General features: G+C 34.8%; 1 protein-coding gene across 1 annotated transcript in view; it reads left to right on the top strand.

Annotated features, from left to right (window-relative positions):
• Nucleotides 1–27,485, top strand: part of PGAP2 (Post-GPI attachment to proteins 2) — a 254,282-nt gene that overhangs the window by 120,931 nt on the left and 105,866 nt on the right. Inside the window, exon 3 of the mRNA XM_067104744.1 lies at nucleotides 7,631–7,715. Within this exon, the coding sequence (XP_066960845.1) occupies nucleotides 7,631–7,715 (85 nt within the window). The remainder of the gene's footprint in view (nucleotides 1–7,630; nucleotides 7,716–27,485) is intronic.

The following is a 27,485-nucleotide window of genomic DNA, read 5'->3' as shown; positions in this document are numbered from 1 at the left end:
TTTATGTGTAGCTTTAAGATTGTATATCTGCCATTTAATTTTATGTAAATTTCATATGTCATTATGCTTTAGTAGTAATTTTTAAGTATTTTGGGGTTTTTCCGTCACGCTGGGGACTTCCCAATTTTTTTAATATTAAGATTTGATATGCCTTAGGTTTAGTGTTCTTGTCACATGTAAGAGATTCCCTGATTAAAACCATTTTCATAAAATTTATGTTTTTTCTTCAGATTACCTTGTTTCCTCAGTAGTTTGCAGCCTTGGCATGATTCTCTATCACTATTTCACCGGCTGACATGGGACTGGACTCAGAAAAGGATTTTGACAAAGGAAAAATCTATTTCTGAGGAAGGTCCCGTGTCACCCGGTGATCCTCCCTGCTCACCTGTTGCTCCCCCCCCTACTTGCACATGCCAAGTCTGGGGTTAGTGCTAGCCTGGAATGAGGTAGGTGGCGCTGGTGTCGCCGAGCTGGCGGTGTGTTTGTGTGTGGGGGCTGTAACGGCTCACCGCTCTCTTCTGGGGTTTTAACAGGAGAGATCTTTGAGTAAGACTCCGTGGTAGTGATCTTTCACTCACCCTTCGTTATACCGACGTCTTCCTTGAGAAGACATTTCGATCTGGGGGTAGTAACCCCAGCTTTCCTGAAAGCTCTTTTTCTCTGGTATATCTAGCATTTTATACCTAGAAATTGTGCATACAATGGAATTTCACCATGGGTGACACGGGGCATTCTCAGAAATAGATTTTTCCTTTGTCAAAATCCCTTTTATCAGCGTGAAAACAGCAGTAATATGTGTTCTTTCATGTAAATAATGTGTTTTTGATTAAAATACTTTCCAATTTTATTTGAAGGTGAGTTTCATCCATGTTGCCAATGTATGATAATTTATAGTCATGTTATTTTTGAACATTCTTTTCTCAGCATGTACAGATTACAGCTTAAAATTTTAATGCAGCATATATTTGAATGCCGATCTTTTCTCCAAAGCGGATATTATGTAAAAACATATCAGTACTTAACGTCATTTTTAACATAACTACGATATTTGTTTAACTGCATTTCACGATGGTTGAAATACAAGCAAAACAGTTGTTATCTGATTCGATTATTAGCAAAACAACAGAGTCTCGTTCAGTTGTTTATGGCTGTATGCATTTTTGTAAGAGTATAAGGTTACTACTAATGCTTTTATCATTCTCTTACTTTTTTAACTAGAAGATGGAAAAAAGATGGAGAAAAGAAGTTGGCCTATTGTAAGTTGGTCTTTCTTGCTGCCTGATTCTGAACAAACAATTGTAGTGTACGCTGTTGCTTGTAAGCTGCAAAATTTTTAAAAATATTTTCTAAATATTGTTGTACTGGTATTAATTGCTAACTCCATCGTAAACTCGAATTATCGTAAGAAGATTCTTTAAATTATCGTCAAATACTGCACGGCATTTACAAACGCACAAAAATTTGCAAAACGAACACTGACCTATTTTAAGAGACACAACAAGGGCAAGTGAGGTCAGCTCATTGAATTAATGTACCTATTCCAGCCTCTCGGGCCAGATACAGAATTTTACGCTGCCTGATAAAAACGTTGTTGCCTGCGCCAGTCGCCCATGAAATTTAAAAATACGTATTTTCAAAATATTGTCTTATATCGATATTAATTGCTAATCCCATCGTAAAAGCGAATTATCATAAGTTGAATTATCAGATTTGAGGCACTACCTGTAAAATGAAAAATTAAACAAGGTGACTCAATAAACGCCAGGATTTTCAAGTAATACCAAAATTTTCTTAAAATACGGATGCCAGGATGATCAGTACAATTTTTAGATGCTTCCTATTTTATAAAATACGGGATGTGGTCCTTGGTTAATTTTTCATTGGGCGAACAACACGCAGCGCTGAGAAGCTGGGTCACTTTGGCTGCTGGGTCCTTCTCCAGCATCCCAGTCTAAAACTCGTCTCACACGCTCACTACCTACAGGCAGTATGTGCCTTTCACGGTCCTGACGGCTTTGAGACATCTCTGCAAACGTCCTGTTGCAGCATGTTTACACAAATTTGCCAAAGTTCTGCAAAAACGGATCGTCAAAAAATCACAAATCGCGGTCCGACGCTGATGCTGTCTGGTACGATAAAGAGGGAATGCCTGAATTACGTCTGGGGTGACGCTTTATAAACAAAACAACAGCTTGATCCGTGAACTCCCAGCATCCCTCAAGGCACGTGATTTGAAACCTTCTGCAAACTAGGCCTATAATTATTTTTTCCCGAATATTTAAAAAAAGCATTTTTAGTCGATGTATGGTACGTCAACTTGACATCCAACAGACAATTTTGAGACGATGATAGATCCATTAGGGCGTTTAAGGGTTAAGAGGATATTAAGAGGCTCAGGATGCAGCTTCATTGTGGATCCTTATTGAAACTTTTTAAAAGTGTTCTAATGCTCTTGATGTGGCATTGGCGCCCTATAAAAAGCCCTCATTGGCATGAAGAAGCAGTAACAAGAATACCTATCATTATGTTTATTAAACATACAAAGAAGGACCTCCCAAAGCCTCCCCAAACCCCTGAAGAAGTGCCTCCCAATCACCTGACGACTGATTGTTAGTGCCTCTCAAGCGCCTGAAGAAGTGCCTCCCCAATTGCCTGAAGTAATGCCTCCCGAAACCCCTGGATAAGTGCCTCTTGAAGAAGGGAAGAGGTGCCCTAAGAGGAGATGTAACTCCTCTGCTTTGCTGTGCAGTCATATCTTCGTCATTCATCGGACTGCACAGGTAATTCATCATCATCTTTAATCAACATTCATCACTGGTGAGTACCCATTATGATTTACATGTTCTTAATATGAAAGTATTAAATTTTTCTAATGTATGTGTTTTTTATTTTTGTTCTCTCTCTCTCTCTCTCTCTCTCTCTCTCTCTCTCTCTCTCTCTCTCTCTCTTGTGAATTACATACATATCAATGTTCCTGTTCAAAGAAAACAGGATGGCTTGAATAGTAACTTTATGAAAGAAAGTGTGCATGCCTGAATATGGTGGGGGACTGGATTATTTTCACACGTAGCTGTAAGCCATACAGTGCGTATGTATATTTTTAAGGGTAAGATGTTTAAGATGATTTTGAAATGGTATTAATAATATCATTTCAAAGATTAATACAGTAATAGGATAATAGTTTAAGGTATATTTGATGTAGGATGATAGAGTAAGGTATACATTTGGTGTTTGAACTTTCATGATAGGCAGTTATAAGCATTTTTAATGGGGGATTTTAAGTATTTGCTGATTTTAACTATTTGCAGGGATGTTGTGGTACGCATCCCCTTGAAAAGGGGGCGTCGACTACATCTGACAACTACCAAAACACACTATTTGAGCAGGGTTATGTTTATGCTGGTGGTAAGTGCCATCCCACTGGCAAACAGCAGATATGCAGTCTGCAGTGGAGAAAGCAACCTTTGGGTTTAGCTTATTAGCAGCTCAGTAGTAAGGAAAGACAAAAAACCATGAGAAACGAATGAGCTTCGGTATGAAATGGACTGACATTATTTTAAGTACATGGCTGTGACAACTGGCTAAGAGATAAATTCAATGGGTAACATTCTTTTAGTGATATTATAAATTATTGGTGCCATCCCTATAAATCATGATTAAACCAAAAGTACCATTACCAGGTCCAAAAGTACCATTACCAGGTGCCACCTGTTTAATATACTGTTAGCAAGTGTTATGCAGTGAATAAGTATGAGATTCACTGATCGGGATTATGAGAGAGAGAGAGACAATGTTTATGATTTAAAATGATGAGCCATGATACCAAGTAAATTGAAGTGTAACCAAAACAAACCTCCAAGATGTGGGAAAGAAAGGGGCTTAGAGGAATCAAAGGTCAGCAAAATTGACCTGATTTGTCCTTGCTAAAAGTGGGAGTTAGATTGAACCATTAAGAGTAAGTAAGACGTCCTCAAGGAGGCGGAGTTTTATTCAACATAGGTCCAGAGTTCATTCTGATCAGTTTTTATAGAGTTACTTGAAAAACCAAATTGGGTAGGATTGTGTCACTCGCTCCTCTCTTAACATCAAGAATTTCTAAGTCCAGTGTGGCTGGCCGTGTGAAATAGTTTAGTGTAATAAAACTTATGAAAACCGTAAAAAAAAAAAAAAAAAAAATATTATTTTGTTATGCGGTGCAGTTTTTCTTTGTATTTCGTTGCACCACATATGAATGACTCCGTCTCTGTCTGTTGACTTTCACTTGATAGTAACGCAGGGGACTCGGTAAGTTAGGTTGAAATTGTCTATTGATACTTTCTAGTTTTCAGGAGGGGTAAGTATTCACCGGGCACGGTTTTCATAAGTTTTATTACACTAAACTATTTCACACGCCAGCCACACTGGACTTGAAATTTCTTGATGTTAAGAGAGGAAGCAGTGACACAATCTACCCAATTTGGTTTCAAGTAACTCTGCTAAAAACTGATCAGGAATGAACTCTGGACCTATGTTGAACAAAACTCCGCCTCTTGAGGGCGTCTACTTTACTCTTAATGGTTCAATCTTAACTCCCACTTTTGCAAGGACAAATCAGGTCACCTTTGCTGACCTTTTGATTCCTCTAGCGCCCTCCTTTCTTTCCCCCATCTTGAGGTTTGTTTTGGTTACACTTCAATTTACTTGGTATCATGGCTCATCATTTTTAAATCATAAACATCGTCTCTCTCTCTCTCTCATAATCCCGATCAGTGAATCTCATACTTATTCACTGCATAACACAAGTAACGGAGTGGAATCTCTTTCATACCAAGAAAAACTTGAATATCATAAGAAGAAATGGGTTATACTGTATAAATGTGAGACCTTGACTTTTGATTGAAAGCAACAATCATAGTAATGGCTGATATGCATGACCTAGAAGTACTGCAGTAATAATTTATTATAATTGGGTGTCTCTACATATAAAATAGTTACCAAGTATTTTTTTTTTCACAAGAACATGTCCATTCTTGTAAGTTCAGTTTGAGTTTCCAGAGTATTTCAGATATTTGTTGACAGGCATTTATAATGAACACTAGCCTAACAAAACTGAATTAAGATACCATATAAATAAACTATATTGATTGGTAATGTAGTTTAATACTCCATGAGATGTTTTTCTAATCAACTAAAACTTGCCTAACAAATCTACATTAAAGTACCACTTGCATTAGCTGTATTGGATAGTATATTATATTTCAGTTTTTCATCAACTACTGTAGTGCAGTGATTTGAGAGTTATGGCTTCTATTATTACACTGATAACAAATGTACCGTTGAAACTATATGGTATCAATAACCAATAATAGAAAGTATTTTCTATATCCTGCTAAGGAGGAACCAAATTTTATTCCTGTAAGAAGCTGTGACATCACATTCGATTGGAGCATAGTAAGAGTAGATCTGCTAAATACAATTTCTATTCCCCTACAACACAAAAACTCATGGATTTTAAATGAGAAATTTCTATGTAGTATGTAGTTCTTTTTTAGAACATTTCTAAATTATTGAGACAAAAAGTACACTTTAGTTTAAAAACTAAGCTGTAAGTTAGCACACATAGGAAAAAAATCAAGTCATTGTTATTTAGTAGCTGTGAAGTTAGGCTAAAAGATCAATTTTCATTTTTACTCCATAAATGAAAATATCTACATGTAATGATTGATTGATAATTTTCAGTAACAAAATTTTTGATTCGTGAGATTTAAATTGCCAAAGTTGATAGTAAATGTGAGCATAGTAGCTTAATCCAAAATCCCAAACTTGAAAAATGCATGGACAGAATTTAACAATTAGGACAGCCTGAGAAAAATTTTTAGACCATGCAGTTAGCTTTCCTCAGCAAATAATGGCAACATTTCGTAAATATGACCCTATGAATGCAAAATTATTCCTGAGCACTTAGGGGCATGTAGGTACTAAAGCATTACTCTTAGGTCTGCTTCAGCGCTTGGCTGACCTGCATGTTGTTGCCACATCTGGGTGACAAAGGTGTTGGGGGGAAGATTGTGGTACAGTCGACCCTCATTAAGACTGACTAATAGGGGGGCCAGGGTGTCCATCTTAGCTGATAGTCCAGTTTAACCAGCAATACCTAGTATGTACTTATAAATACCTATAAATACACTGTATTTCATTATTTTTATAGAGTATGAATAATAAACCAGTGAAGAAACGGTTTAATTAGACCGCATAGTAAAAGATGAAACATGAAGAATAAAACATGATAAAAATTATAGAATTCAACCACTTATGTAGATGCCTAGGCCGCGACATGAACACAGCGTAATTGTTAAGTAAAAAGAAGGTGAGACAATCTATTTTTAGAATTCTTCTCAACCTTGTTTTTAAGAGCTACTTTATTCTAGACCGTCTCTTTCGCTTTGTTCTGAAATGTTTTTTTCATGAACAAAGTTTTCTATTTGGACTAATACAACTCTCTGTTTTAGAATGTAATATTTGCTACACTAGCGCATTGACAGTTCGTAGATGGTACAGGTAAAATTAGATCAATTTAAAATGATCCACTTTGAGGTAAAAGACATACAGAGAAATAGTAATAAGTTGTAAATATGTGTGAGCTCTGCTACGGACGAGAGAGAGAGAGAGAGAGAGAGAGAGAGAGAGAGAGAGAGAGAGAGAGAGAGAGAATAATTGTTGTCCTTACGTTAAGAGAGTGAAATTATTTATGAATTATTACAGAGAGAGAGAGATTACATAGGAATCCTTTGAGCCACTATTGGCAACACTCCCCCTTCCTTTGAGATATTAGACAGCTTTGCCCTCAAGCTAGTTCACAAAAGATCAGGGAATGATATTTGTTTGTTTAAAATATGTATCACATACTTAGTATAAATTTTGTAATTAGTTATATTATTATTATTATTATTATATTTTAATCTCTTTAATGTTATTAATTTTGAAAATTAGTACTCATTATTAGATAAATCATTTATTTATCATACAAAACAAATAAACATGTGTGCACATGTACCATAAAATTCTCTTGTTCAGTAAGAGGAGAGAGAGAATAAATAATAATAATAATTAGGATGTTGTACGGTCATTTTACCTTTATAATTTGGGTATGAATAATTTGTAAGAGAACCAAGAGAGAGAATGAAAAGGATATAATAGATGTTTATAAAAGGAAATGTCTTAGGCTTATTTTACATATTTTTGAATTATCAGTGTCCATCTTATTCGATATCCGGATTAAAGGAGTCCGTTTTAGCGGGTTGACTGTAGATGCTGTAGGTAAGTGGAAAGAGCAGTTGCAGTGAGTCCTTTATAATCTATCACTGTGTCAAATCAAAGGCACTGTTCTGGCCAAGAACAACTATAAATTCTTTGATATTGTGTGCTCTCTTATGGGAGCCTGAGAGGATAATAAAGTAACTCCTTTGGAAGACAAGCATGACTGTGCCAAAATCAGGTGTAACTTTTGTGATCATGAAAAATACATATACCGTAGTATTTCTGTATTATTGTGAAATCAATTTTCAGTATTAAATAACTAAGTTTATGGTTCTGTCTCAGTAATTATAATTACAATATTTATAATATTACAGTACAGCCATTTCATTTACAGAGCATGGTGAAAGTGACAACAGCTTTAAATGTTGTGGAAAACATTGCACTTGGACTGTCTTTTGTTTCATCTAAAGAGAATTACAGTAAGTGGATTTTCATTTTGCACCCTATACTGTATGAATCATCTATATTGCAACCTGTATCTTTTATTACTGTATTATTATTTGGTAGAAGTCCTCTTGTGGGGGCAGTGTTATTGAAAGTAACTGCTGCTTCAGTGGCATTTAGCTTGTAGAGAGCTTCTCATATCTCCATATATTCCTTTTGTTGTCAGATAGGTAGTATGATAGATTTCAAAAGGACTTGGGAATATATTCTTCTTTCTTCTGTTGTTTAATTTTGCTCTAAGTTAAGATGTGCAACACACGTTTCATATACAGAGAAAATGAGGTGGGAGAAATACTAAAGTTAGCAGTTATTTTATAGTGGGAGAGTTGGTTTTGAGGTCCAGGTCAAATTTCCATTTGGTCCATTGCCAGTAGACTTTTTCACCTCTCCCCACAGTTTGCACTGAATTTCAGTCCTCTTCTTTTCTGTTTCTCTCTTCCATTATTTAAATATTCTGCAACCTTTAATAGAATTCATTCAAATGCATGTGTGTTCAGGGCCTTTTTAAAGATTCATTATAGCAGTGTTATTCATTTTGTAAGGCATGCAAAAATTTAATCCCAAAATGCATCGTAAGCTACTAGAGCTTAGCAATATAAATCATTGTTTGAAATCTTTAGTAAATATGTAATGTACTATATTACTAATTAAACACAATTCCATCAGGGATATCATTAACATGTATTTGTTACTGACTTCCACACTTGAATATGAGCAACTTATAGAAACAAAGTGATAATCTCTGGAGTCTCTTAAGGTATGAAGAACCAACCTATGAGTGCTTGTACAAGATTTAGACAGGATTGTGCAGTTTTGAATGGTTACAATGAACACAGCCCAAACAAAGGTCTAAATGGTTACCTAATTATTTTTATTGTGTCTTGGACTTGTATGGACATGCACAATACCTGTTGTGATCTAAATGCTACTTAATCGTTTGGACCATGGGCCTAATGAATAAAACCTCCAGCAAATGCTTTTGCTTGGATTATAAAGCACTTACCTCAGTTCCAATGAATAAAACAAAATAAATGCTTGTACTAGTAGTAAATGCATAGAACAGACGCTTAAGCTCAAGCAAATGCTTAGAAGTTATCAGCAATTGCTTTGTTTCCAATGAATAAGGCATAGTAATAGCTTATGCTTTTCAGCATTGCATAAAAAGTTTAAGGCAGCTCACTGAGTGCTTGAAACTCTGAACTGGACCTGATGACAGTATTTGTCCAAATTCGTAAAAGGAAAACTTAGCAAAATCACCGCACAAGCGTTACCATATGATTACAGTACAAAAGCGCAGATTCAGTGAAGAAATTGTGAATGGCTGCTGCGCATTTTTAGGTGGATATAGAGAAACACGTGGAAGATTTCTCTCACATTTTGAGTTATTAATTCATTATAGTTCATTATCATTTATATTAATATATTATTACATAAATGTGGATAATTAAGATCATCAGTAATAAAACAGTGGGACAATTAAGACCATAAGTTCACTAACATTTTGTTTTCAACAGAAACATTCACGTAAAATGCGAAAATATACATGATCAAAATTGTGTAATTCAACTTGTGAATTTTAACAAACAAGACTATAAAATACATTTCATCATATTGATCTTGGAGAGGGTTGTTTTTATTGTTATTGACATCATCATCAGCTTGCAGTTGTAAATGTGAGACGGTGCGGAATAGGATTCGCAACTGATGACGCATCACTACAAACAGACTGTTGTGGGATTTTTCATACTGCTATATTAAATTTGAAATTATTGCTGAATTCATGTTTTCATGAAGAAATAATTATATAGAAGCAAAATTGAGTAATTTTTGCCATCAGCAGTCAAATAATGATGATCATGGCAACGTTCATTTTGTGCTGTCGACATATGTCTATAAAAAGGATAGAAGTAGAAGGCTGTCATTGGCTAGCAGATCGCCATGGCAACCAGCCAGCCAATCAGGCTTTAGCTGTATTCTGTCTGAGAAAGAACTTTACCTCAGAAGCTGGCGATGACATAAGTGAGTGTGTTCTTATACAAACTTAGTTTTGTAATAGTGTATATATTTTACTGATTACATGAAGAATATAATGAATTCCTTATTACTTTGAGTGCAAAATACATAAATATTTTTGCTTCAGAAGATATTTACTAACGCTGCATTGACATACCTTTAAAACAAAATTCTTCTCTTTAATCTCGGGACAGAATTACGCTGCGAGGAACTGCAATTCTCTCTCTCTCTCTCTCTCTCTCTCTCTCTCTCTCTCTCTCTCTCTCTCTCTCTCTCTCTCTCATTCTGTGTGTCTGTCATTTTACTGTGTGTGAACACAGAAGAATGGCAGCTGCACAGAGGGAACTGGCAGCTCTCTCTCTCTCTCTCTCTCTCTCTCTCTCTCTCTCTCTCTCTCTCTCTCTCTCTCTCTCTCTCTCTCTCTCTCTCTCTCTCATGTCATTTGCCACAATAACTCAGCTTTTATCTTTGCAAAGTTTACCTTTTGTCTGTCTTTTCTTTCCAAAAAAATATACAAAGCTTTGTATTGTAGCTACCAGTTAGGCAGCAGATAGATAAAACTGTTAATGCTCAGTGATTGGCCTACAATGCTTCCTGCACCCTTCTCAGACAGTAGCGTTTCTTAATGACGGTACATACTGCACAAGTTAAATTGGTAACAAAGTTAAAAGCATTTCAGTTTTAATTTTAACAGTAAGGAACAGTATATATGAAATAAAGATATAAATGAAAAGTTTTCTATTTACCTGTGGTAAAAAAAAGGAAAATGGCACGTGATTTGTGGGAGGAACAGTAACCATCTGAAATCGTGGTCGAACATTATGTATCTTAATCGGCTGACCTCTTTTGTGTCCATCTTATCCGATATCCAGATTAACGGGATCCAGCTTAATGAGAGTTGACTGTATAAAAATCCACAAAGAACGGAAATACTGGAGTGCTGGAGAGGCCTTTTGCGCTGTGTCCTTTACTTAGCAGACTGAAGAAGTATAAAAGTATGTTTACAAGGAAAGCTCATATAAATGACAGATGGGGATTGTAAAGAAACATATGTACCTGGAATCCAACACAATTGAAGAATTAGTAGAATTGCCAAAACAGGATTAAATATTTAAGGGGTGTTTCAAAAGGATTTAGGATCAACTGTCTAGGGAACAGGTTCAGGACAATTAAAAGATTATACAGGTTCGTGACTGACCACCTAAAAATTTTTTAGTACAACACAATAATTCTTTTTGTTTTTATAAACAATAACTTTGCAAGATGAACATTTTTTTACAAATAAAAAATTATATTAAAACATCTGGATATATAGAAATGTATACCAAGTTGCTAACTTGTAATTAAGTCCAATGATTTTATCTTTTAGGTAATTCTTGAACATTTTTCTAATACAAGTCAAATAATACATGCCTGGGCTAAGATTAAAATTACAACTGAGTAAGCTGGATAGAAATTGAACTGAAAGTCAGTGATCTGCAATCACTGAACTTTCAGTCCAATTTATCCTGTGAGTTTTTTCCACTTAGATGAATGAATATAGCATTGGATGCTTGTCCAGTTTTGACTGGAATACTATGTTGCTTAATATGAACATCTAAATCTTTGCTAGATTGGCCAATATAAAAGAGGCAATCAAACATGGAATTTTATATATTATGTTGTTGTTTTCTTTAGGGCTATTTTTTATTAACATTCTTTTGAGTGTGTTATTATAAGAAAAATGAGGTTTACATTAAAAAGGTTTTAATAATGATTTTATGTTTTCAAAACCACTAAAATAGGCAAGCTAAGAATGTTCTTAGGTTTTCTTTCTTCATGTTACTTTCACTATAAAAATCTTTTTGTGGGGCTTTGTTATAACAAATATCTAGTATATGTGAAGGATAACATAAATCTGTCCCTATTTTTCTTTATGTATTCAATTTCTTTATCCAAATACTGGGGACTGACAATCGCAAGGCTCATAAAAACAGAGGAAACTTGATATTTGATGTTGAGGTGATGGCCTGAATAAAAATGTAACATAAGTTGTTGTTGGTTGGTTTCTATAAATACTGAATTTACATTGAAATTGTTCTCTATGTGTTAAAAACATCTAAGAAAGGAGGCAATTGTCTTTTCTAATTCTAATCTGAACGTAATGGTGGTACTCGTTATTCAAATTACAGAGTAAATCATTTATCAATACCAGCTTGAGCAAAACCAGCTAAATATTGTCAACATACCTATACCACTTTTAAAAGGTATAAATGATAATAGGTATATATCGTTTTCAAAAATTCCATAACCTGAGTTTGAAGGAGTGGGGATAAAGGGTTGCCATTGCATTTCAAATATTTGTTGATAAATACTTATTGAATACTAAAATAGAATCTATAGGGACTTTGATAAAAAGAGAGACAAACATCAAAACTAACGAATCTATCAGAAGTGGGGCAAAATGTGATTACATTTAGTAATTATCAACTATAAATCTAGATTTTATTTGATAAATTAAACACAAAAATCATATGTTTTACTGCAGGCTGACCAGATTTTATTGTTTGTTAAAAGTCCCTATAGATTCTATTTTAGAGTATCTTAGTAATGAATTAATCCATCACGAATTACCTCTACCTGTAAGTCATATAATTTCTCTCACTAGGTTGTGCATTTGTGATTGTAAGTTTATATTCAATTGGTGCAGCATCTGCCACATGCTTCAGAATACGCTGCTTGTCCTTCACTATGGTCACAACTATCGTCCTACTAGGGCCCAAGGCACGACCTACCTCAAGTGTTACTCTCCCTTCTCCAAACGTTTAATTGTTGTGCCGCCTTCCATTGTGATGCTCTCTCTTCTTTTGATGCACTAACATCAGGCGAGTATGCTGCTGTTTTGGGCGTAGTGAAGGGTGCAATAACAAAAGAAACTGCAGCAATGAAAAAGCAACAGCAACGTAGAGAACCTAGTGCAGTGGGGCGTGCGTGGTGACCGATTGTTTGGTATTGTTATGGCTTTAGGTAACTAGAGCCCAGGAAGGTCGTTGTACAGTCAGCTGGTGAGTTAAATACAGGCACATTACACTCAAGCTAGTTTAAACACAATCCGGCGTCAAAAAAGTGTCAAAAAGCATAACCTTGGATGTGTTTTATCTTGGCAACCAGAAACTGATTTTGATGAATACTGTTAAACCAGAAACGGATTTTTTTATAAATATACTGTGCGATTCGAAAAACATCATAAACTTTGACCGTCAGAATTGGGCTGCGCTCATAAACTCAGAACAAGCATCATAAACCGGCCTGGATTTTTTTATGAATATATCTTAAAAACCGTTGTAAACTAGGAATGTCATAAGCCAGAACTGTTGTAAAACGAAGAGCCGGTTGTATAACCCGTCGGACTCGTGACACTCCACTTCTTCCACAGCTCTCCTGTGAAGGAGGGAGGGAGTCAACTTCCTGTGAAAGGGCAAAAATCTTTCAGAGCCTTCTGAATAAGCGGTCAAGATGATAGGAGACTTGACTAGTGGAGTGTCCTCTTGAAAGGTATGGAGTATCCCTCCTTCAGGACTTCAACTATCATGGCTCCCACACACCTCTCTGCGACCTCCTCCCAAAGTGGAGGTTTGGGTCTAGAAGAACAACGGACTGGGTTTAATTTTGCTTGGTAGAAGGTTTGTACGATGGTTTCTTGAGACTTCGAATAATGCAGGTTAACTTGGGGTCTCAACTGGAGTCTCTGTCTGCCTCCATGAAATGGCTGAGGCAGGATTATTATTAATAAAGTAGTTTAACCAGACCACTGAGCTGACTTTCAGCTCTCATAAGGCTGGCCCGAAGGATTAGATTAAAATACCAGGTCTAGGCTTGAGGGCAAGCACTACGACCCAACTGCACATAGGCACATGCTCTCATACTGGAACACATACATACAATAAATACATTTACTCATGCTTACTTACATACACACTAAAAAGGTATATTAAAATTCAGAATGAGCGATCCACGGTTTCTGCTGGCTTATGACATTCCTAGTTTACAACGGTTTTTTTAAGATATATTCATAAAAAAAATCCAGGCGGTTTATGATGCTTGTTCTGAGTTTATGACGCAGCCCAATTCGACGGTCAAAGTTTATGATGTTTTTCGAATACGCACAGTATATTTATAAAAAAATCCTTTTCTGGTTTAACAGTATTCATCAAAAATCAGTTTCTGGTTACAATATAAAACACATTCCAAGGTTACGTTTTTTTGACACTTTTTACGCCGGATTGTAAGCGGAACTAGTTTTCTGAGTGTAGCTGTGCTCTGTATTTAACTGCACTGGTAGCTGACTGTACAACGACCTTCCTGGGTCGAGCACGCAAGCGCACATAACAATACCAAACAATCGGTCACTCACGTGTTTGCCTCCACTGCACTAGGTTCTCTACGTTGCTGTTGCTTTTCATTGCTGCAGTTTTTTGTTATTGTACCTTCACTATGGCTCCAAAACAGCAGCATACTTCGTCTGATGTTAGTGCATCAAAGAAGAGAAAGAGCATCACAATGGAAGTTAAGTACAACGTAATTAAACGTTTGGAGAAGGGAGAGAGTAACACTTGAGGTAGGTCGTGCCTTGGGCCCTAGTAGGACGATAGTTGTGACCATAGTGAAGGACAAGCAGCGTATTCTGAAGCATGTGGCAGATGCTGTACCAATTGAATATAAACTTACAATCACAAATGCACAACCTAGTGAGAGAAATTATATGACTTACAGGTAGAGGTAATTCGTGATGGATTAATTCATTACTAAGATACTCTAAAATAGAATCTATAGGGACTTTAAAAAACAGAACAAACATCAAAACTACAAACACAAAATTTTTGTTTAATTTATCAACTAAATCTAGATTTAGTTGATAATTAAACAAAATCACATTTTGCCCCACTGATAGATTCGTTAGTTTTGATGTTTGTTCTCTTTTTACTAAAGTCCCTATAGATTCTATTTTAGTATTCAATGGTGCATTTTACCAACAAATATTTGGTACGGCAATGGGCAACCCTTTATCCCCACTCCTCTCAAACTTGTACATGGAATTCTTTGAAAACGATATATACAGGCGGTCCCCGTTTACGACGGGGGTTCCGTTCTTGCGCCCGTCAGAACGAAAAATCGTCGTGAAGTCGGAACATCGCGAAAATCGTCAAAAATCATAAGAAAACCTTACTTTTAATGCTCTGGGTGTATTGAAAACGATGTAAACTGCATTATTATTGAGTTTTACATCAAAAACCTTCAAATTATGATTATTCTGCCATTTTTGGGCCATATTTCTTCAAGCCGGATCGCGTGCATTTACGCGTCAGTAACCCCGAACATGCGCCGTAAGCCAGAAATAATTTCTGATGAATATATTTGAAAAGCGTTGAACCTCGAACGCCGTAAGCCAGAACCGTCGAACCGGGGACTGCCTGTACCTAATATCATTTATACTCCTTTAAAGTGGTATAGGTATGTTGACAATATTTTAGCTGTTTTGCCTGCTGGTATTGATGTAAATGATTTACTCTGTAATTTGAATAACGAGGTACCACCCATTACGTTTACGTTAGAATTAGAAAAAGACAATTGCCTCCCTTTCTTAGATGTTTTAATACATAGAGAACAATTTCAATGTAAATTCAGTATTTATAGGAAACCAACCAACAACTTAACTTATGTTCATTTTTATTCAGGCCATCACCTCAACATCAAAATATCAAGTTTTCCTCTATGTTTTTATGAGCCTTGCGCATTGTCAGTCCCCAGTATTTGGATAAAGAAATTGAATACATAAGAAAAATAGGGACAGATTTATGTTATCCTTCACATATACTAGATATTTGTTATAACAAAGCCCACAAAAAGTTTTATAGTGAAAGTAACATGAAGAAAGAAACCCTAAGAACATTCTTAGCTTGCCTTATTTTAGTGGTTTTGAAAACATAAAATCATTGTTAAAACCTTTTAATGTAAACCCCTCGTTTTTTCTTATAATAACACACTCAAAAGAATGTTAATAAAAATAGCCCTAAAGAAAACAACAACATAATATATAAAATTCCATGTTTGGATTGCCCCTCTTTTATATTGGCCAATCTAGCAAAGATTTAGATGTATATTATAAGCAACATAAGTATTCAGTCAAAACTGGACAAGCATCCAATGCTATATTCATTCATCTAAGTGAAAACTCTCACAGGATAAATTGGACTGAAAGTTCAGTGATTGCCAGATCACTGAACTTTCAGTTCAATTTATCCAGCTTACTTCCAGTTGTAATTTTAATCTTAGCCCAGGCATGTATTATTTGGACCCCTGTATTAGAAAAATGTTCAAGAATTACCTAAAAGATAAAATCACTGACTTAATTACAAGTTAGCAACTTGGTATACATTTTCTATATATCCGTATGTTTAATATAATTTTTTATTTGTAAAAATGTTCATCTTGCAAAAAGTTATTGTTTATAAAAAACAAAAAAGAATTATTGTGTTGTACTAAAAATTTTTAGGTGGTCAGTCACGAACCTGTATAATCTTTTAATTGTCCTGTCCCTGTTCCTGAACAGTTGATCCTAATCCTTTGTAAACACCTCTTAAATATTTAATCCTGTTTTGGCAATTCTACTAATTCTTCAATGGTGTTGGATTCCAGGTACATATGTTTCCTTTACAATCCCCATCTGTCATTTATATGAGCTTTCCTTGTAAACATACTTTTATACTTCTTCAGTCTGCTAAGTAAAGGACACAGCGCAAAAGGCCTCTCAGCACTCCAGTATTTCCGTTTCCTTTGTGGATTTTATACAGTCAACTCTCATTAAGCTGGATCCCGTTAATCTGGATATCGGATAAGATGGACACCAAAGAGGGTCAGCCGATTAAGATACATAATGTTCGACCACGATTTCAGATGGTTACTGTTCCTCCGCTCGTCACGTGCCATTTTCCTTTTTTTTTACCAGAGGTAAGTAGAAAACTTTTCATTTATATCTTTATTTCATATATACTGTTCTGTATTTATGCTGTACCAAACTGAAATGCTTTTAACTTGTTACCAATTTAACTTGTGCACAGTATGTACCGTCATTAAGAAACGCTACTGTCTGGAAGGGTAGGAAGTATTGTAGCCAATCACTGAGCATTAACAGTTTTATCTATCTGCTGCCTAACTGGTAGCTACAATACAAAGCTTTGTATATTTTTTTGGAAAGAAAAGACATGACAAAGGTAAACTTTGCAAAGATAAAAGCTGAGTTATTGTGGCAAATGACATGAGAGAGAGAGAGAGAGAGAGAGAGAGAGAGAGAGAGAGTTGCCAGTTCCTCTATGCAGCGTAATTCTATCTGTGTTTACGTGGTAAATGACACACACACAGAATGAGAGAGAGAGAGAGAGAGAGAGAGAGAGAGAGAGAGAGAGAGAGAGAGAGAGAGAGAGAGAGAGAGAGAGAGAGAATTGCCAGTTCCCTCTACGCAGCGTAATTCTGTCCTCGAGAGATTAAAGACAAGAATTTTGTTTTAAAGGTATGTCAATGCAGCGTTAGTAAATATCTTCTGAAGCAAAAAAAATATTTATGCATTTTGCACTCAAAGTAATAAGGAATTCATTATATTCTTCATGTAATCAGTAAAATATATACACTATTACAAACTAAGTTTGTACTCAGAACACACTCACTTATGTCATCGTCAGCTTCTCTGAGCAAAAGTTCTTTCTCAGACAGAATACAGCTAAAGCCTGATTGGCTGGCTGGTTGCCATGGCGATCTGCTAGCCAATGACAGCCTTCTACTTCTGTCCTTTTTATAGACATATGTCGTGACAGCACAAAGTGAACGTTGCCATGATCATCATTATTTGACTGCTGATGGCAAAAATTACTCAATAATTTGCTTTATATAATTATTTCTTCATGAAAACATGAATTCAACAATAATTTCAAATTTAATATAGCAGTATGAAAAATCCCACAACAGTCTGTTGTGGTGATGCGTCATCAGTTGCGAATCCTATTCCCACACCGTCCTCACATTTACAACTACAAGCTGATGATGACGTCAATAACAATAAGAAACAACCCTCTCCAAGATCAATATGATGAAATGTATTTTATAGTCTTGCTTCTTGTTAAAATTCACAAGTTGAATTACAATAATTTTGATCATGTATATTTTCGCATTTTACGGAATGTTTCTGTTGAAAACAAAATGTTAGTGAACTTATGGTCTTAATTGTCCCACTATTTTATTACTGATGATCTTAATTATCTCACATTTATGTAACAATATATTAATATAAATGATAATGAACTATAATGAATTAATAACTAAAATGAGAGAGAACTTCCACGTGTTTCTCTATATCCACCTAAAAAATGCTGTGCCAGCCATTCCACATTTTCTTCACTGAATCTGCACAACTTTTCGTACTGTAATCATATGGTAACGTTGTACGGTGATTTTGCTAAGTTTTCCTTTTACGAATTTGGACAAATACTGTCATCAGGTCCAGTTCACAGGAGTTTCAAGCACTCAGTGAGCTGCCTTAAACTTTTTTATGCAAATGCTGAAAAGCATAAGCTATTGCTATGCCTTATTCATTGGAAACAAAGCAATTGCTGATAACTTCTAAGCATTTGCTTGAGCTTAAGCGTCTGTTCTATGCATTTGCTACTAGTACAAGCATTTATTTTGTTTTATTCATTGGAACTGAGGCAAGTGCTTTACAATCCAAGCAAAAGCATTTGCTGGAGGTTTTATTCATTAGGCCCATGGTCAAACGATTAAGTAGCATTTAGATCACAACAGGTATTGCATGTCCATACAAGTCCAAGACACAATAAAATAATTAGGTAACCATTTAGACCTTGTTTGCTATGTGTTCAGTTGTAACCATTCAAAAACTGCACAATCCCTGTCTAAATCTTACAAGCACTCATAGGTTGGTCTTCATACCTTAAAGGACTCAGAGATTATCACTTTGTTTCTATAAGTTGCTCATATTCAAGTATGAAGTCAGTATACAATACATGTTAATGATAATATCCCTTGATGGAATTGTGTTAATTAGTAATATAGTACATTACATATTTACTAAAGGTTTCAAACAATGATTTATGTTAGCCTAAGCTCTAGTAGCTTACGATGCATTTTGGATTAAATTTTTGTATGCCATACAAAATGAATAACAACACTGCTATAATGAATCTTTAAAAAGGCCCTGAACACACATGCACATTTGAATGAATTCTATTAAAGGTTGCAGAAATATTTAAATAATGGAAGAGAGAAACAGAAAGAAGAGGACTGAAATTCAGTGCAAGTGGATACTGTGGGAGAGGTGAAAGAGTCTACACTGGCAATGGACCAATGAAAATTTGACCTGGACCTCAAACCAACTCTCCCCACTATAAATAACTGCTAACCTTAGTATTCCAGTCATTTTCTCTGTATATGAACGTGTGTACACATCTTAACTTAGGAGCAAAATTAAACAACAGAAGAAGAAGAATATATTCCCAAGTCCTTTGGAAATCTATCATACCATCTATCTGACAACAAAAGGAATATAAGGAGATATGAGAAGCTCTCTACAAACTAAATGCCACTGAAGCAGCAGTTACTTTCAATAACACTGCCCCACAAGAGGGACTTCTACCAAATAATAATAATAATAGTAATAAAGATACAGTAGTTGCAATGTACTAGATCATACAGTATAAGTGCAAAAATGAAAATCCACTTACTGTAATTCTCTTTAGATGAAACAAAAGACAGTCCAAGAAGTGCAATGTTTTCCACAACATTTAAAGCTGTTGTCACTTTCACCATGCTCTGTAAATGAAAATGGCTGTACTGTAATATTATAAATATTGTAATTATAATTACTGAGACAGAACCATAAACTGAGTTATTTAATACTGAAAATTGATTTCAAAATAATACAGAAATACTAAGAGTATATTTTCATGATCACAAAAGATACACCTGATTTTTGGCAGCACAGTCACTGCTTGTCTTCAAAGGAGTTACTCTTATTATCCCTCTCAGGGCTCCATAAGAGAGAGCACACAATATCAAAGAATTCTCTTATAGTTGTTCTTGGCCAGAACAGTGCCTTTGATTTGACACAGTGATAGATTACAAAAGGACTCACGGCAAGTGGGCTCTTTCCCTTACCTACAGCATCTACAGTCAACCCTCGCTAAAACGGACTCCTTTAATCCGGATATCGAATAAGATGGACACTGATAATTCAAAATATGTAAAAATAAGCGTAAGACATTTCCTTTTTATAAACATCTATTATACTTCTTTTCATTCTCTCTCTTGGTTCTCCTTACAAAATTATTCATGTCCGATTATAAAGGTAAACTGACCCTGCACAACATCCTAATTCTTATTATTATTTATTCTCTCTCTCCTCTCTCTTACTGAGACAAGAGAATTTTTATGGTACATGTGCACACATGTTTATTTGCTTTGTATGATAAATAAATGATTTATCTAATAATGAGTACTAATTTTCAAAAATTAATAATATTAAGAAGATTAAATAATAATAATAATAATAATAATAATAATAATAATAATAATAATAATAATAAAATAATAATAATATAACTGTAATTACAAAATTTATACTAAGTATGTGATACATATTTTAAAACAAACAATTATCATTCCTGATCTTTTGTGAACTAGCTTGAGGGCAAAGCTGTCAAATATGTCAAAGGAAGGGGCAATAGTGGGTCAAAGATTCTATCTCTCTCTCTCTGTAATAATAGTCTCTTAGTCAACAAAGGATCTCCTCTCTCTCTCTCTCTCTCTCTCTCTCTCTCTCTCTCTCTCTCTCTCTCTAATCTCTCTCTAAATAATTCTCTCTCTCTCTCTCTAACTCTCTCTCTCTCTCTCTCTCTCTCTCTTCTCTCTTCTCTCTCCTCTCTCTCTCTTGTTTGTAGTTAGCTCTCACATATTTATTCTTTACCTGTAAAGTGGATAATTTTAAATTGATCTAATTTTACCTGTACCATCTACGAACTGTCAATGCGCTAGTGTGGCAAATGTTACATTCTAAAACAGAGAGTTGTATTAGTCCAACAGAAAACTTTGTTCATGAAAAACATTTCAGAACAAAGCGAAAAGAGATTGTCTAGAATAAAAAGTTTTAAAACAAGGGTTGAGAAGAATTCTAAAAAATAGATCGTCTCACCTTCTTTTTACTTAACAATTATGCTGGGTCATGTCTTGGCCTAGGCATCTACATAAGTGGTTGAATTCTATAATTTTTATCATGTTTTATTCTTCATTTTTCATCTTTTACTATGTGGCCTAATTAAAACGTTTCTTCACTGGTTTATTATTCATACTCTATAAAAATAATGAAATACAGTAATACTTGATCATACACGATTCGAAAAATTCACACACACAAAAACTTTTCACTGGAACCTAACTAATGGCATACGCGATTTTTCTGAACACGAAATTCCCGAGAAACCCTGCAGAAGTGGGTGCTTAATTTTTGACGTAATTTACAAGTTTTCATGCTTTTATGTGTAAAATCTGTATGAAAAATGCATTTCATTCTTTATGTGTAAAATCTGTATGAAAAATGCATTTCATGCTTTTATTTGCAAAATCTGTATGAAAAATGCATTTCATGTTTCAATGTGCAAAATCTCTATGAAAAATGCATTTCATGCTTTCATGTGTAAATCTCTATGAAAATGCTTTTGATGCTTTCATGTGTAAAATCTGTATCGAAAATGTATTATTTTTATTTTTGTACATGCATAAATATGATGCAAAGGTAATTTCAGCACATTCACTTAGTGTACTTTTACAAGATGTGATACCCATTTGCAAAGTTACTGCACTTTTCAAAGATGATACCCTGCAGAAAAATGCTTGTTTAATGTTTAAGTACATTTATAAGTTTTCATGCTTTTAACTGTAAAATTGATATGGAAAATTTATATTTATATTTCTGTACATAAATATCATACAAGTATTATGTCCATTTGCAAAGTCTTTGTCACAAGACTTTACATGACCTTGAGATGAGGTTGTTCAGTCGCTCACTTGATAAAATGAATTCTAATGTAATATCAGAGATGTAACTAAGAGTTGTATAAGTGTCATTCTTTGAAATTACTCTGTTAACCTTGGAGAAAAGTGCTGGTGCAATCTGTATGTGCATGTAATTACAGCACGTTCAGTTGGTGTACTTTACAAGACGTGATACCCCATTTAGTTACTGCATTTTTCAAAGATGATACCCTGTAAAAGTGTGTTTAATTTATAAGATTTCGGGTTTTTAGGTGTAAAATCAGAATGGAAAATTTGTATTTATATATCTGCGCATAAATACGATACAAAAGCAGTACAGTTACTTTATTCCAGTATCTCTCTCTCTCTCTCTCTCTCTCTCTCATTCGTAGTTAGCGCTCAAACATACTTTTACAACTTATTATTTCTCTGGTACGTCATTACCTGTACAGTATATAATTTTAAATTGATTGAATTTTACCTGTACTGTACTACCTTCTACGAACATTATGTACATGTTTTTGATGTTTTATGGAATTGTACTTTTGTTGACTGTGACGTTTTTGCCTAGTGACGCAAAGAAAAACGCTTTTACTCTAAGTGACAAAGAAAACGGGCATCCCATGAATTAGGGGTAACATTAGTATATCATGTATGCACCTACTGTAAATGTGCTATTATGAAACTGTGCAGTACTCAATTTTTATGTCAACCATTTACTGTATTCCTTTTTGCGGGTAATAAGCTAAATTTTAAATAAAATTACACTAACTTTAGTTCATTTAAAAGTTAGCTTAATACTTTGGGAGCATGATTAGGGTCATATTAGTACTTAAACTCTGAAATGAACATTTATTAGCACTTTTAAAGACCATGCCAAACTTATTAAAAATTCTCCTTGCTGAGGGCTCAGAACCTAACCTCGCTAATTTGAGGTATGACTGTACAGTGTATTTATAGGTATTTATAGGTACATATTAGGTCGCTGGTTAAACTGGACTATCAGCTAAGATGGACACCCTGGCCCCCCTATTAGTCAGTCTTAACGTCAGGGTCGGCTGTACCACAACCTTCCCCCCAACACCCTTGTCACACAGATGTGGCAACAACATGCAGGTCAATAGCGCTGAAGCAGACCTAAGAGTAATGTTTAGTACCTACATGCCCCTAAGTGTGCTCAGGAATAATTTTGCATTCATAGGGTCATAATTACGAAATGTTGCCATTATCTGCTGAGGAAAGCTAAGTGCATGGTCTAAAAATTTTTCTCAGACTGGTCATAATTGTTAAATTCTGCTAATCCATGCATTTTTCAAGTTTGGGATTTTGGATTAAGCTACTATGTGTTCACATTTACTATCAACTTAGGCAATTCTTAAATCTCACGAATCAAAAATTTTGTTACTGAAAATTATCAATCAATCATTACATGTAGATATTTTCATTTATGGAGTAAAAAATGAAAACTGATCTTTTAGCCTAAGTTCACAGCTACGAAATAACAATGACTTGATTTTTCCTATGTGCTTAACTTACAGCTTAGTTTTAAACTAAGTGTCCCTTTTGTCCCAATAATTTAGAAATGTTCTAAAATGAACTACATACTACAGAAATTTCCTCTATCTTTAAAATCCATGAGTTTTTGTGTTGTAGGGGAATAGAAGTTGTATTTAGGCAGATCTACTCTTAGTATGCTCCACCGGAATGTGATGCCACAGCTTCTTAAGGAAATAATATTTGGTTCCTCCTTAGCAGGATATAGAAAATACTTTCTAGTATTGGTTATTGATATCCAATAGTTTCAACGGTATATTTGTTACCAGTGTAATAATAGAAGCCATAACTCTCAAATCACTGCACTACAGGAGTTGATGAAAAACTGAAATATAATATACTATCCAATACAGCTAATGCAGGTGGTACTTTAATGTAGATTTGTTAGGCAAGTTTTAGTTGATTAGAAAAACATCTCATGGAGTATTAAACTACATTACCAATCAATATAGTTTATTTATATGGTATCTTAATTCAGTTTTGTTAGGCTAGTGTTCATTATAAATATGCATGTCAACAAATATCTGAAATACTCTGGAAACTCAAACTGAACTTACAAGAATGGACATGTTCTTGTAAAAAAAAATACTTGGTAACTATTTTAAGTGTAGAGACACCCAATTATAATAAATTATTACTGCAGTACTTCTACGTCATGCATATCATCCATTACTATAATTGTTGCTTAATCAAAAGTCAAGGTCTCACATTTATATAGTATAACCCATTTCTTCTTATGATACTCAAGTTTTTCTTGGTATGAAAGAGATTCCACTCCTTTACTTGCTAATGGTATATTAAACAGGTGGCACCTGGTAATGGTACTTTTGGTTTAATCATGATTTATAGGGATGGCACCAATAATTTATATTATCACTAAAAGAATGTTACCCACTGAATTTATCTCTTGGCCAGTTGTCACAGCCATGCACTAAAAACAATGTCAGTCCATTTCATACCGAAGCTCATTCGTTTCTCATGGTTTTTTGTCTTTCCTTACTACTGAGCTGCTAATAAGCTAAACCCAAAGGTTGCTTTCCCCACTGCAGACTGCATATCTGCTGTTTGCCAGTGGGACGGCACATGCCACCAGCATAAACATAACCCTGCTCATATAGTGTGTTTTGGTAGTTGTCAGATGCAGTCGACGCCCCCTATTCAAGGGGATGTGTACCACAACATCCCTGCGAATAGTTAAAATCAGCAAATAATTAAAATCCCCCATTAAAAATGCTTATAACTGCCTATCTTGAAAGTTCAAACACCAAATGTATACCTTACTCTATCATCCTACATCAAATATACCTTTAAACTATTATCCTATTATCTGTATTAATCTTTGAAATGATATTATTAATACCATTTCAAAATCATCTTAAACATCTTACCCTTAAAAATATATACACGCACTGTATGGCTTACAGCTACATGTGAAAATAATCCAGTCCCCCAACATATTCAGGCATGCACACTTTCTTTCATAAAGTTACTATTCAAGCCATCCTTGCTTTTTGTTCATTGATGTGTATGTAATTCACAAGAGAGAGAGAGAGAGAGAGAGAGAGAGAGAGAGAGAGAGAGAGAGAGAGAGAGAGAGAGAGAGAGAGAGAGAGAGAGAAACAAAAACACATATGCACATTAGAAAAATTTAATACTACGTACATATTAAGATCATGTAAATCATACGGGTACTCACCAGTGATGAATGTTGATTAAAGATGATGATGAATTACCTGTGCAGTCTGATGAATGACGAAGATATGAATGCACAGCAAAGCAGAGGAGTTACTTCTCCTCTTAGAGCACCTCTTCCTCTTCTTCAAGAGGCACTTTGTCAGGGGTTTCGGGAGGCATTACTTCAGGCGATTGGGGAGACACTTCTTCAGGCTGCTTGGAGAGGCACTACAGTTCGTCAGGTGATTGGGGAGGCACTTCTTCAGGGGTCTGGGGAGGCTTTGGGAGGTCCTTCTTTGTATGTTTAATATTCATAATGATAGGCAGCTGCTGTTGCTGCTTCTTCATGCCGATGAGGGCTTTTTTATAGGGCGCCAATGCCACACCAAGGGCATTAGAACACTAAGGTGCTTTCCACTTAACCCTTAAACACCGAGCCTCTATTTACAAAAACGTCTCCTGTATGCCATGTTCGGGAGTTAAGCGTAAAGCGAAAAAAAGTTTTTTTTCAAAAATCACAGCACGCTAGTTTTTAAGATTAAGAAGTTCATTTTTGGCTCCTTTTTTGTCATTGCCTGAAGTTTAGTATGCAACCATCAGAAATGAAAAAATATCATTATCATATATAAATATGAAATATATGACAGCAAAAAAATTTTTCATATATAATTTTATACAAATCGCTGTGAGCTTAAACGTTAAAGCTAACGGGTTATTTTTTTTCTTTTGTATTGTACACTAAATTGCGATGATTTTGGTATATAACAAATTGTAAAACGATCAAAGCAACACAGAGAAATATCATCACAAAATGATGCATGAATTGCACGCGCCGATAAAAATAATTTTTTCAAAAAATTCACCATAAATCGAAATATTGTGCTAGAGACTTCCTGTTTGTTGAAAAGTGAAGCTAATTGATTGAGTATTACTAGACTGTAAGTGTTTTAGCTTACAATTGCAGTTTTTGACCATTTCAGTCGAGTTAAAGTTGACCGAAAGTCGAATTTTTCTATTTATCGTGATTTATATGAAAATATTTCAAAACTGATAAAAGCTACAACCATGAGTTATTTTTTGTTGCATTGTACATGAAATTGCACACATTTTTATATATAAAAATTTATGTAACGACTAATATAAAACGGTGCAAATATTACGACAACGTGACGAAAGAATTTCTGAGATGTTCGGCCGAGTTACAGCGGACGTAAGGAAAATGTTTTTTCAAAAAAATTCACCATAAATCGAAATATTGTTCTAGAGACTTCCAATTTATTGCAAAATGAAGGTAAATGATTGAATATTACTAAAATGTAAGAGTTTTAGCTTACAATTGCGTTTTTCGACCATTTTGGTCGAGTTAAAGTTGACCAAGGTTGAAATTTTTGGCAGTTATCATGATTTATGTGAAAATATTTCAAAACTGATAAAAGCCACAACCATGAGCTATTTTCTGTTGTATTCTACATGAAATTGCGCACATTTCATATATAAAAGTTTATGTAACGACTAATGTAAAATGATGCAAACATTACGACAACGTGATGAAAGAATTTCTGAGATGTTCGCCGAGTTACCGAACGCAGACGTAAGGAAAGTTTTTTTCAGAAATTCACCATAAATCGAAATATTGCGCTAGAGACTTCCAGTTTGTTGCAAAATGAAGGTACATGATTGAATATTACTAGAATGTAAGAGTTTTAGCTTATAATTGCGTTTTTGACCATTTTGGTCAAGTTAAAGATTGACCGAAGGTTGAAATTTTGGCAGTTATCGTGATTTATATGAAAAATATTTCAAAAGTGATAAAAGCTACAACCATGAGTTATTTTCTGTTGTATTCTCTGCATGAAATTGCACATTTCCATATATAAAACTTTATGTAACGACTAATATAAACGGTGCAAACATTACGACAACGTGATGAAAGAATTTCTGGGGCGGACGTTAAGGAAAAGTTTTTTCAAAAATTCACCATAAATCGAAATATTGTGCTAGAGACTTCCAATTTGTTGCAAAATGAAGGTAAATGATTGAATATTACTAGAATGTAAAAGAGTTTTAGCTTACAATTGCGTTTTTTGACCATTTCGGTCGAGTCAAAGTTGACCGGTTGAAATTTTGGCAGTTATCGGTTGATACTAAAATATTTCCAAACTGATAAAAGCTACAACCATGGGTTGTATTTTGCTATATTTTACATGAAATTGCGCACATTTTCATATATAAAACTTTTATGTAATGGCTAATATAAACAGTAGCAAAAATTACGACAAAATGACAAAAGAATTTCTGAAATTTTCGCCAGATTACCGTATGCGGGCGTAAGAAAAAGTTTTCAAAAATTCACCATGAATCGAAATATTGTGCTAGAGACTTCCAATTTGTTGCAAAATGAAGGTACATGATTGAATATTACTAGAATGTAA

Source organism: Macrobrachium rosenbergii, chromosome 6 (assembly GCF_040412425.1).
Source record: "Macrobrachium rosenbergii isolate ZJJX-2024 chromosome 6, ASM4041242v1, whole genome shotgun sequence".
Taxonomy (NCBI): Eukaryota; Metazoa; Arthropoda; class Malacostraca; order Decapoda; family Palaemonidae; genus Macrobrachium; species Macrobrachium rosenbergii.
This window is presented reverse-complemented; position numbering and strand designations above follow the sequence as displayed.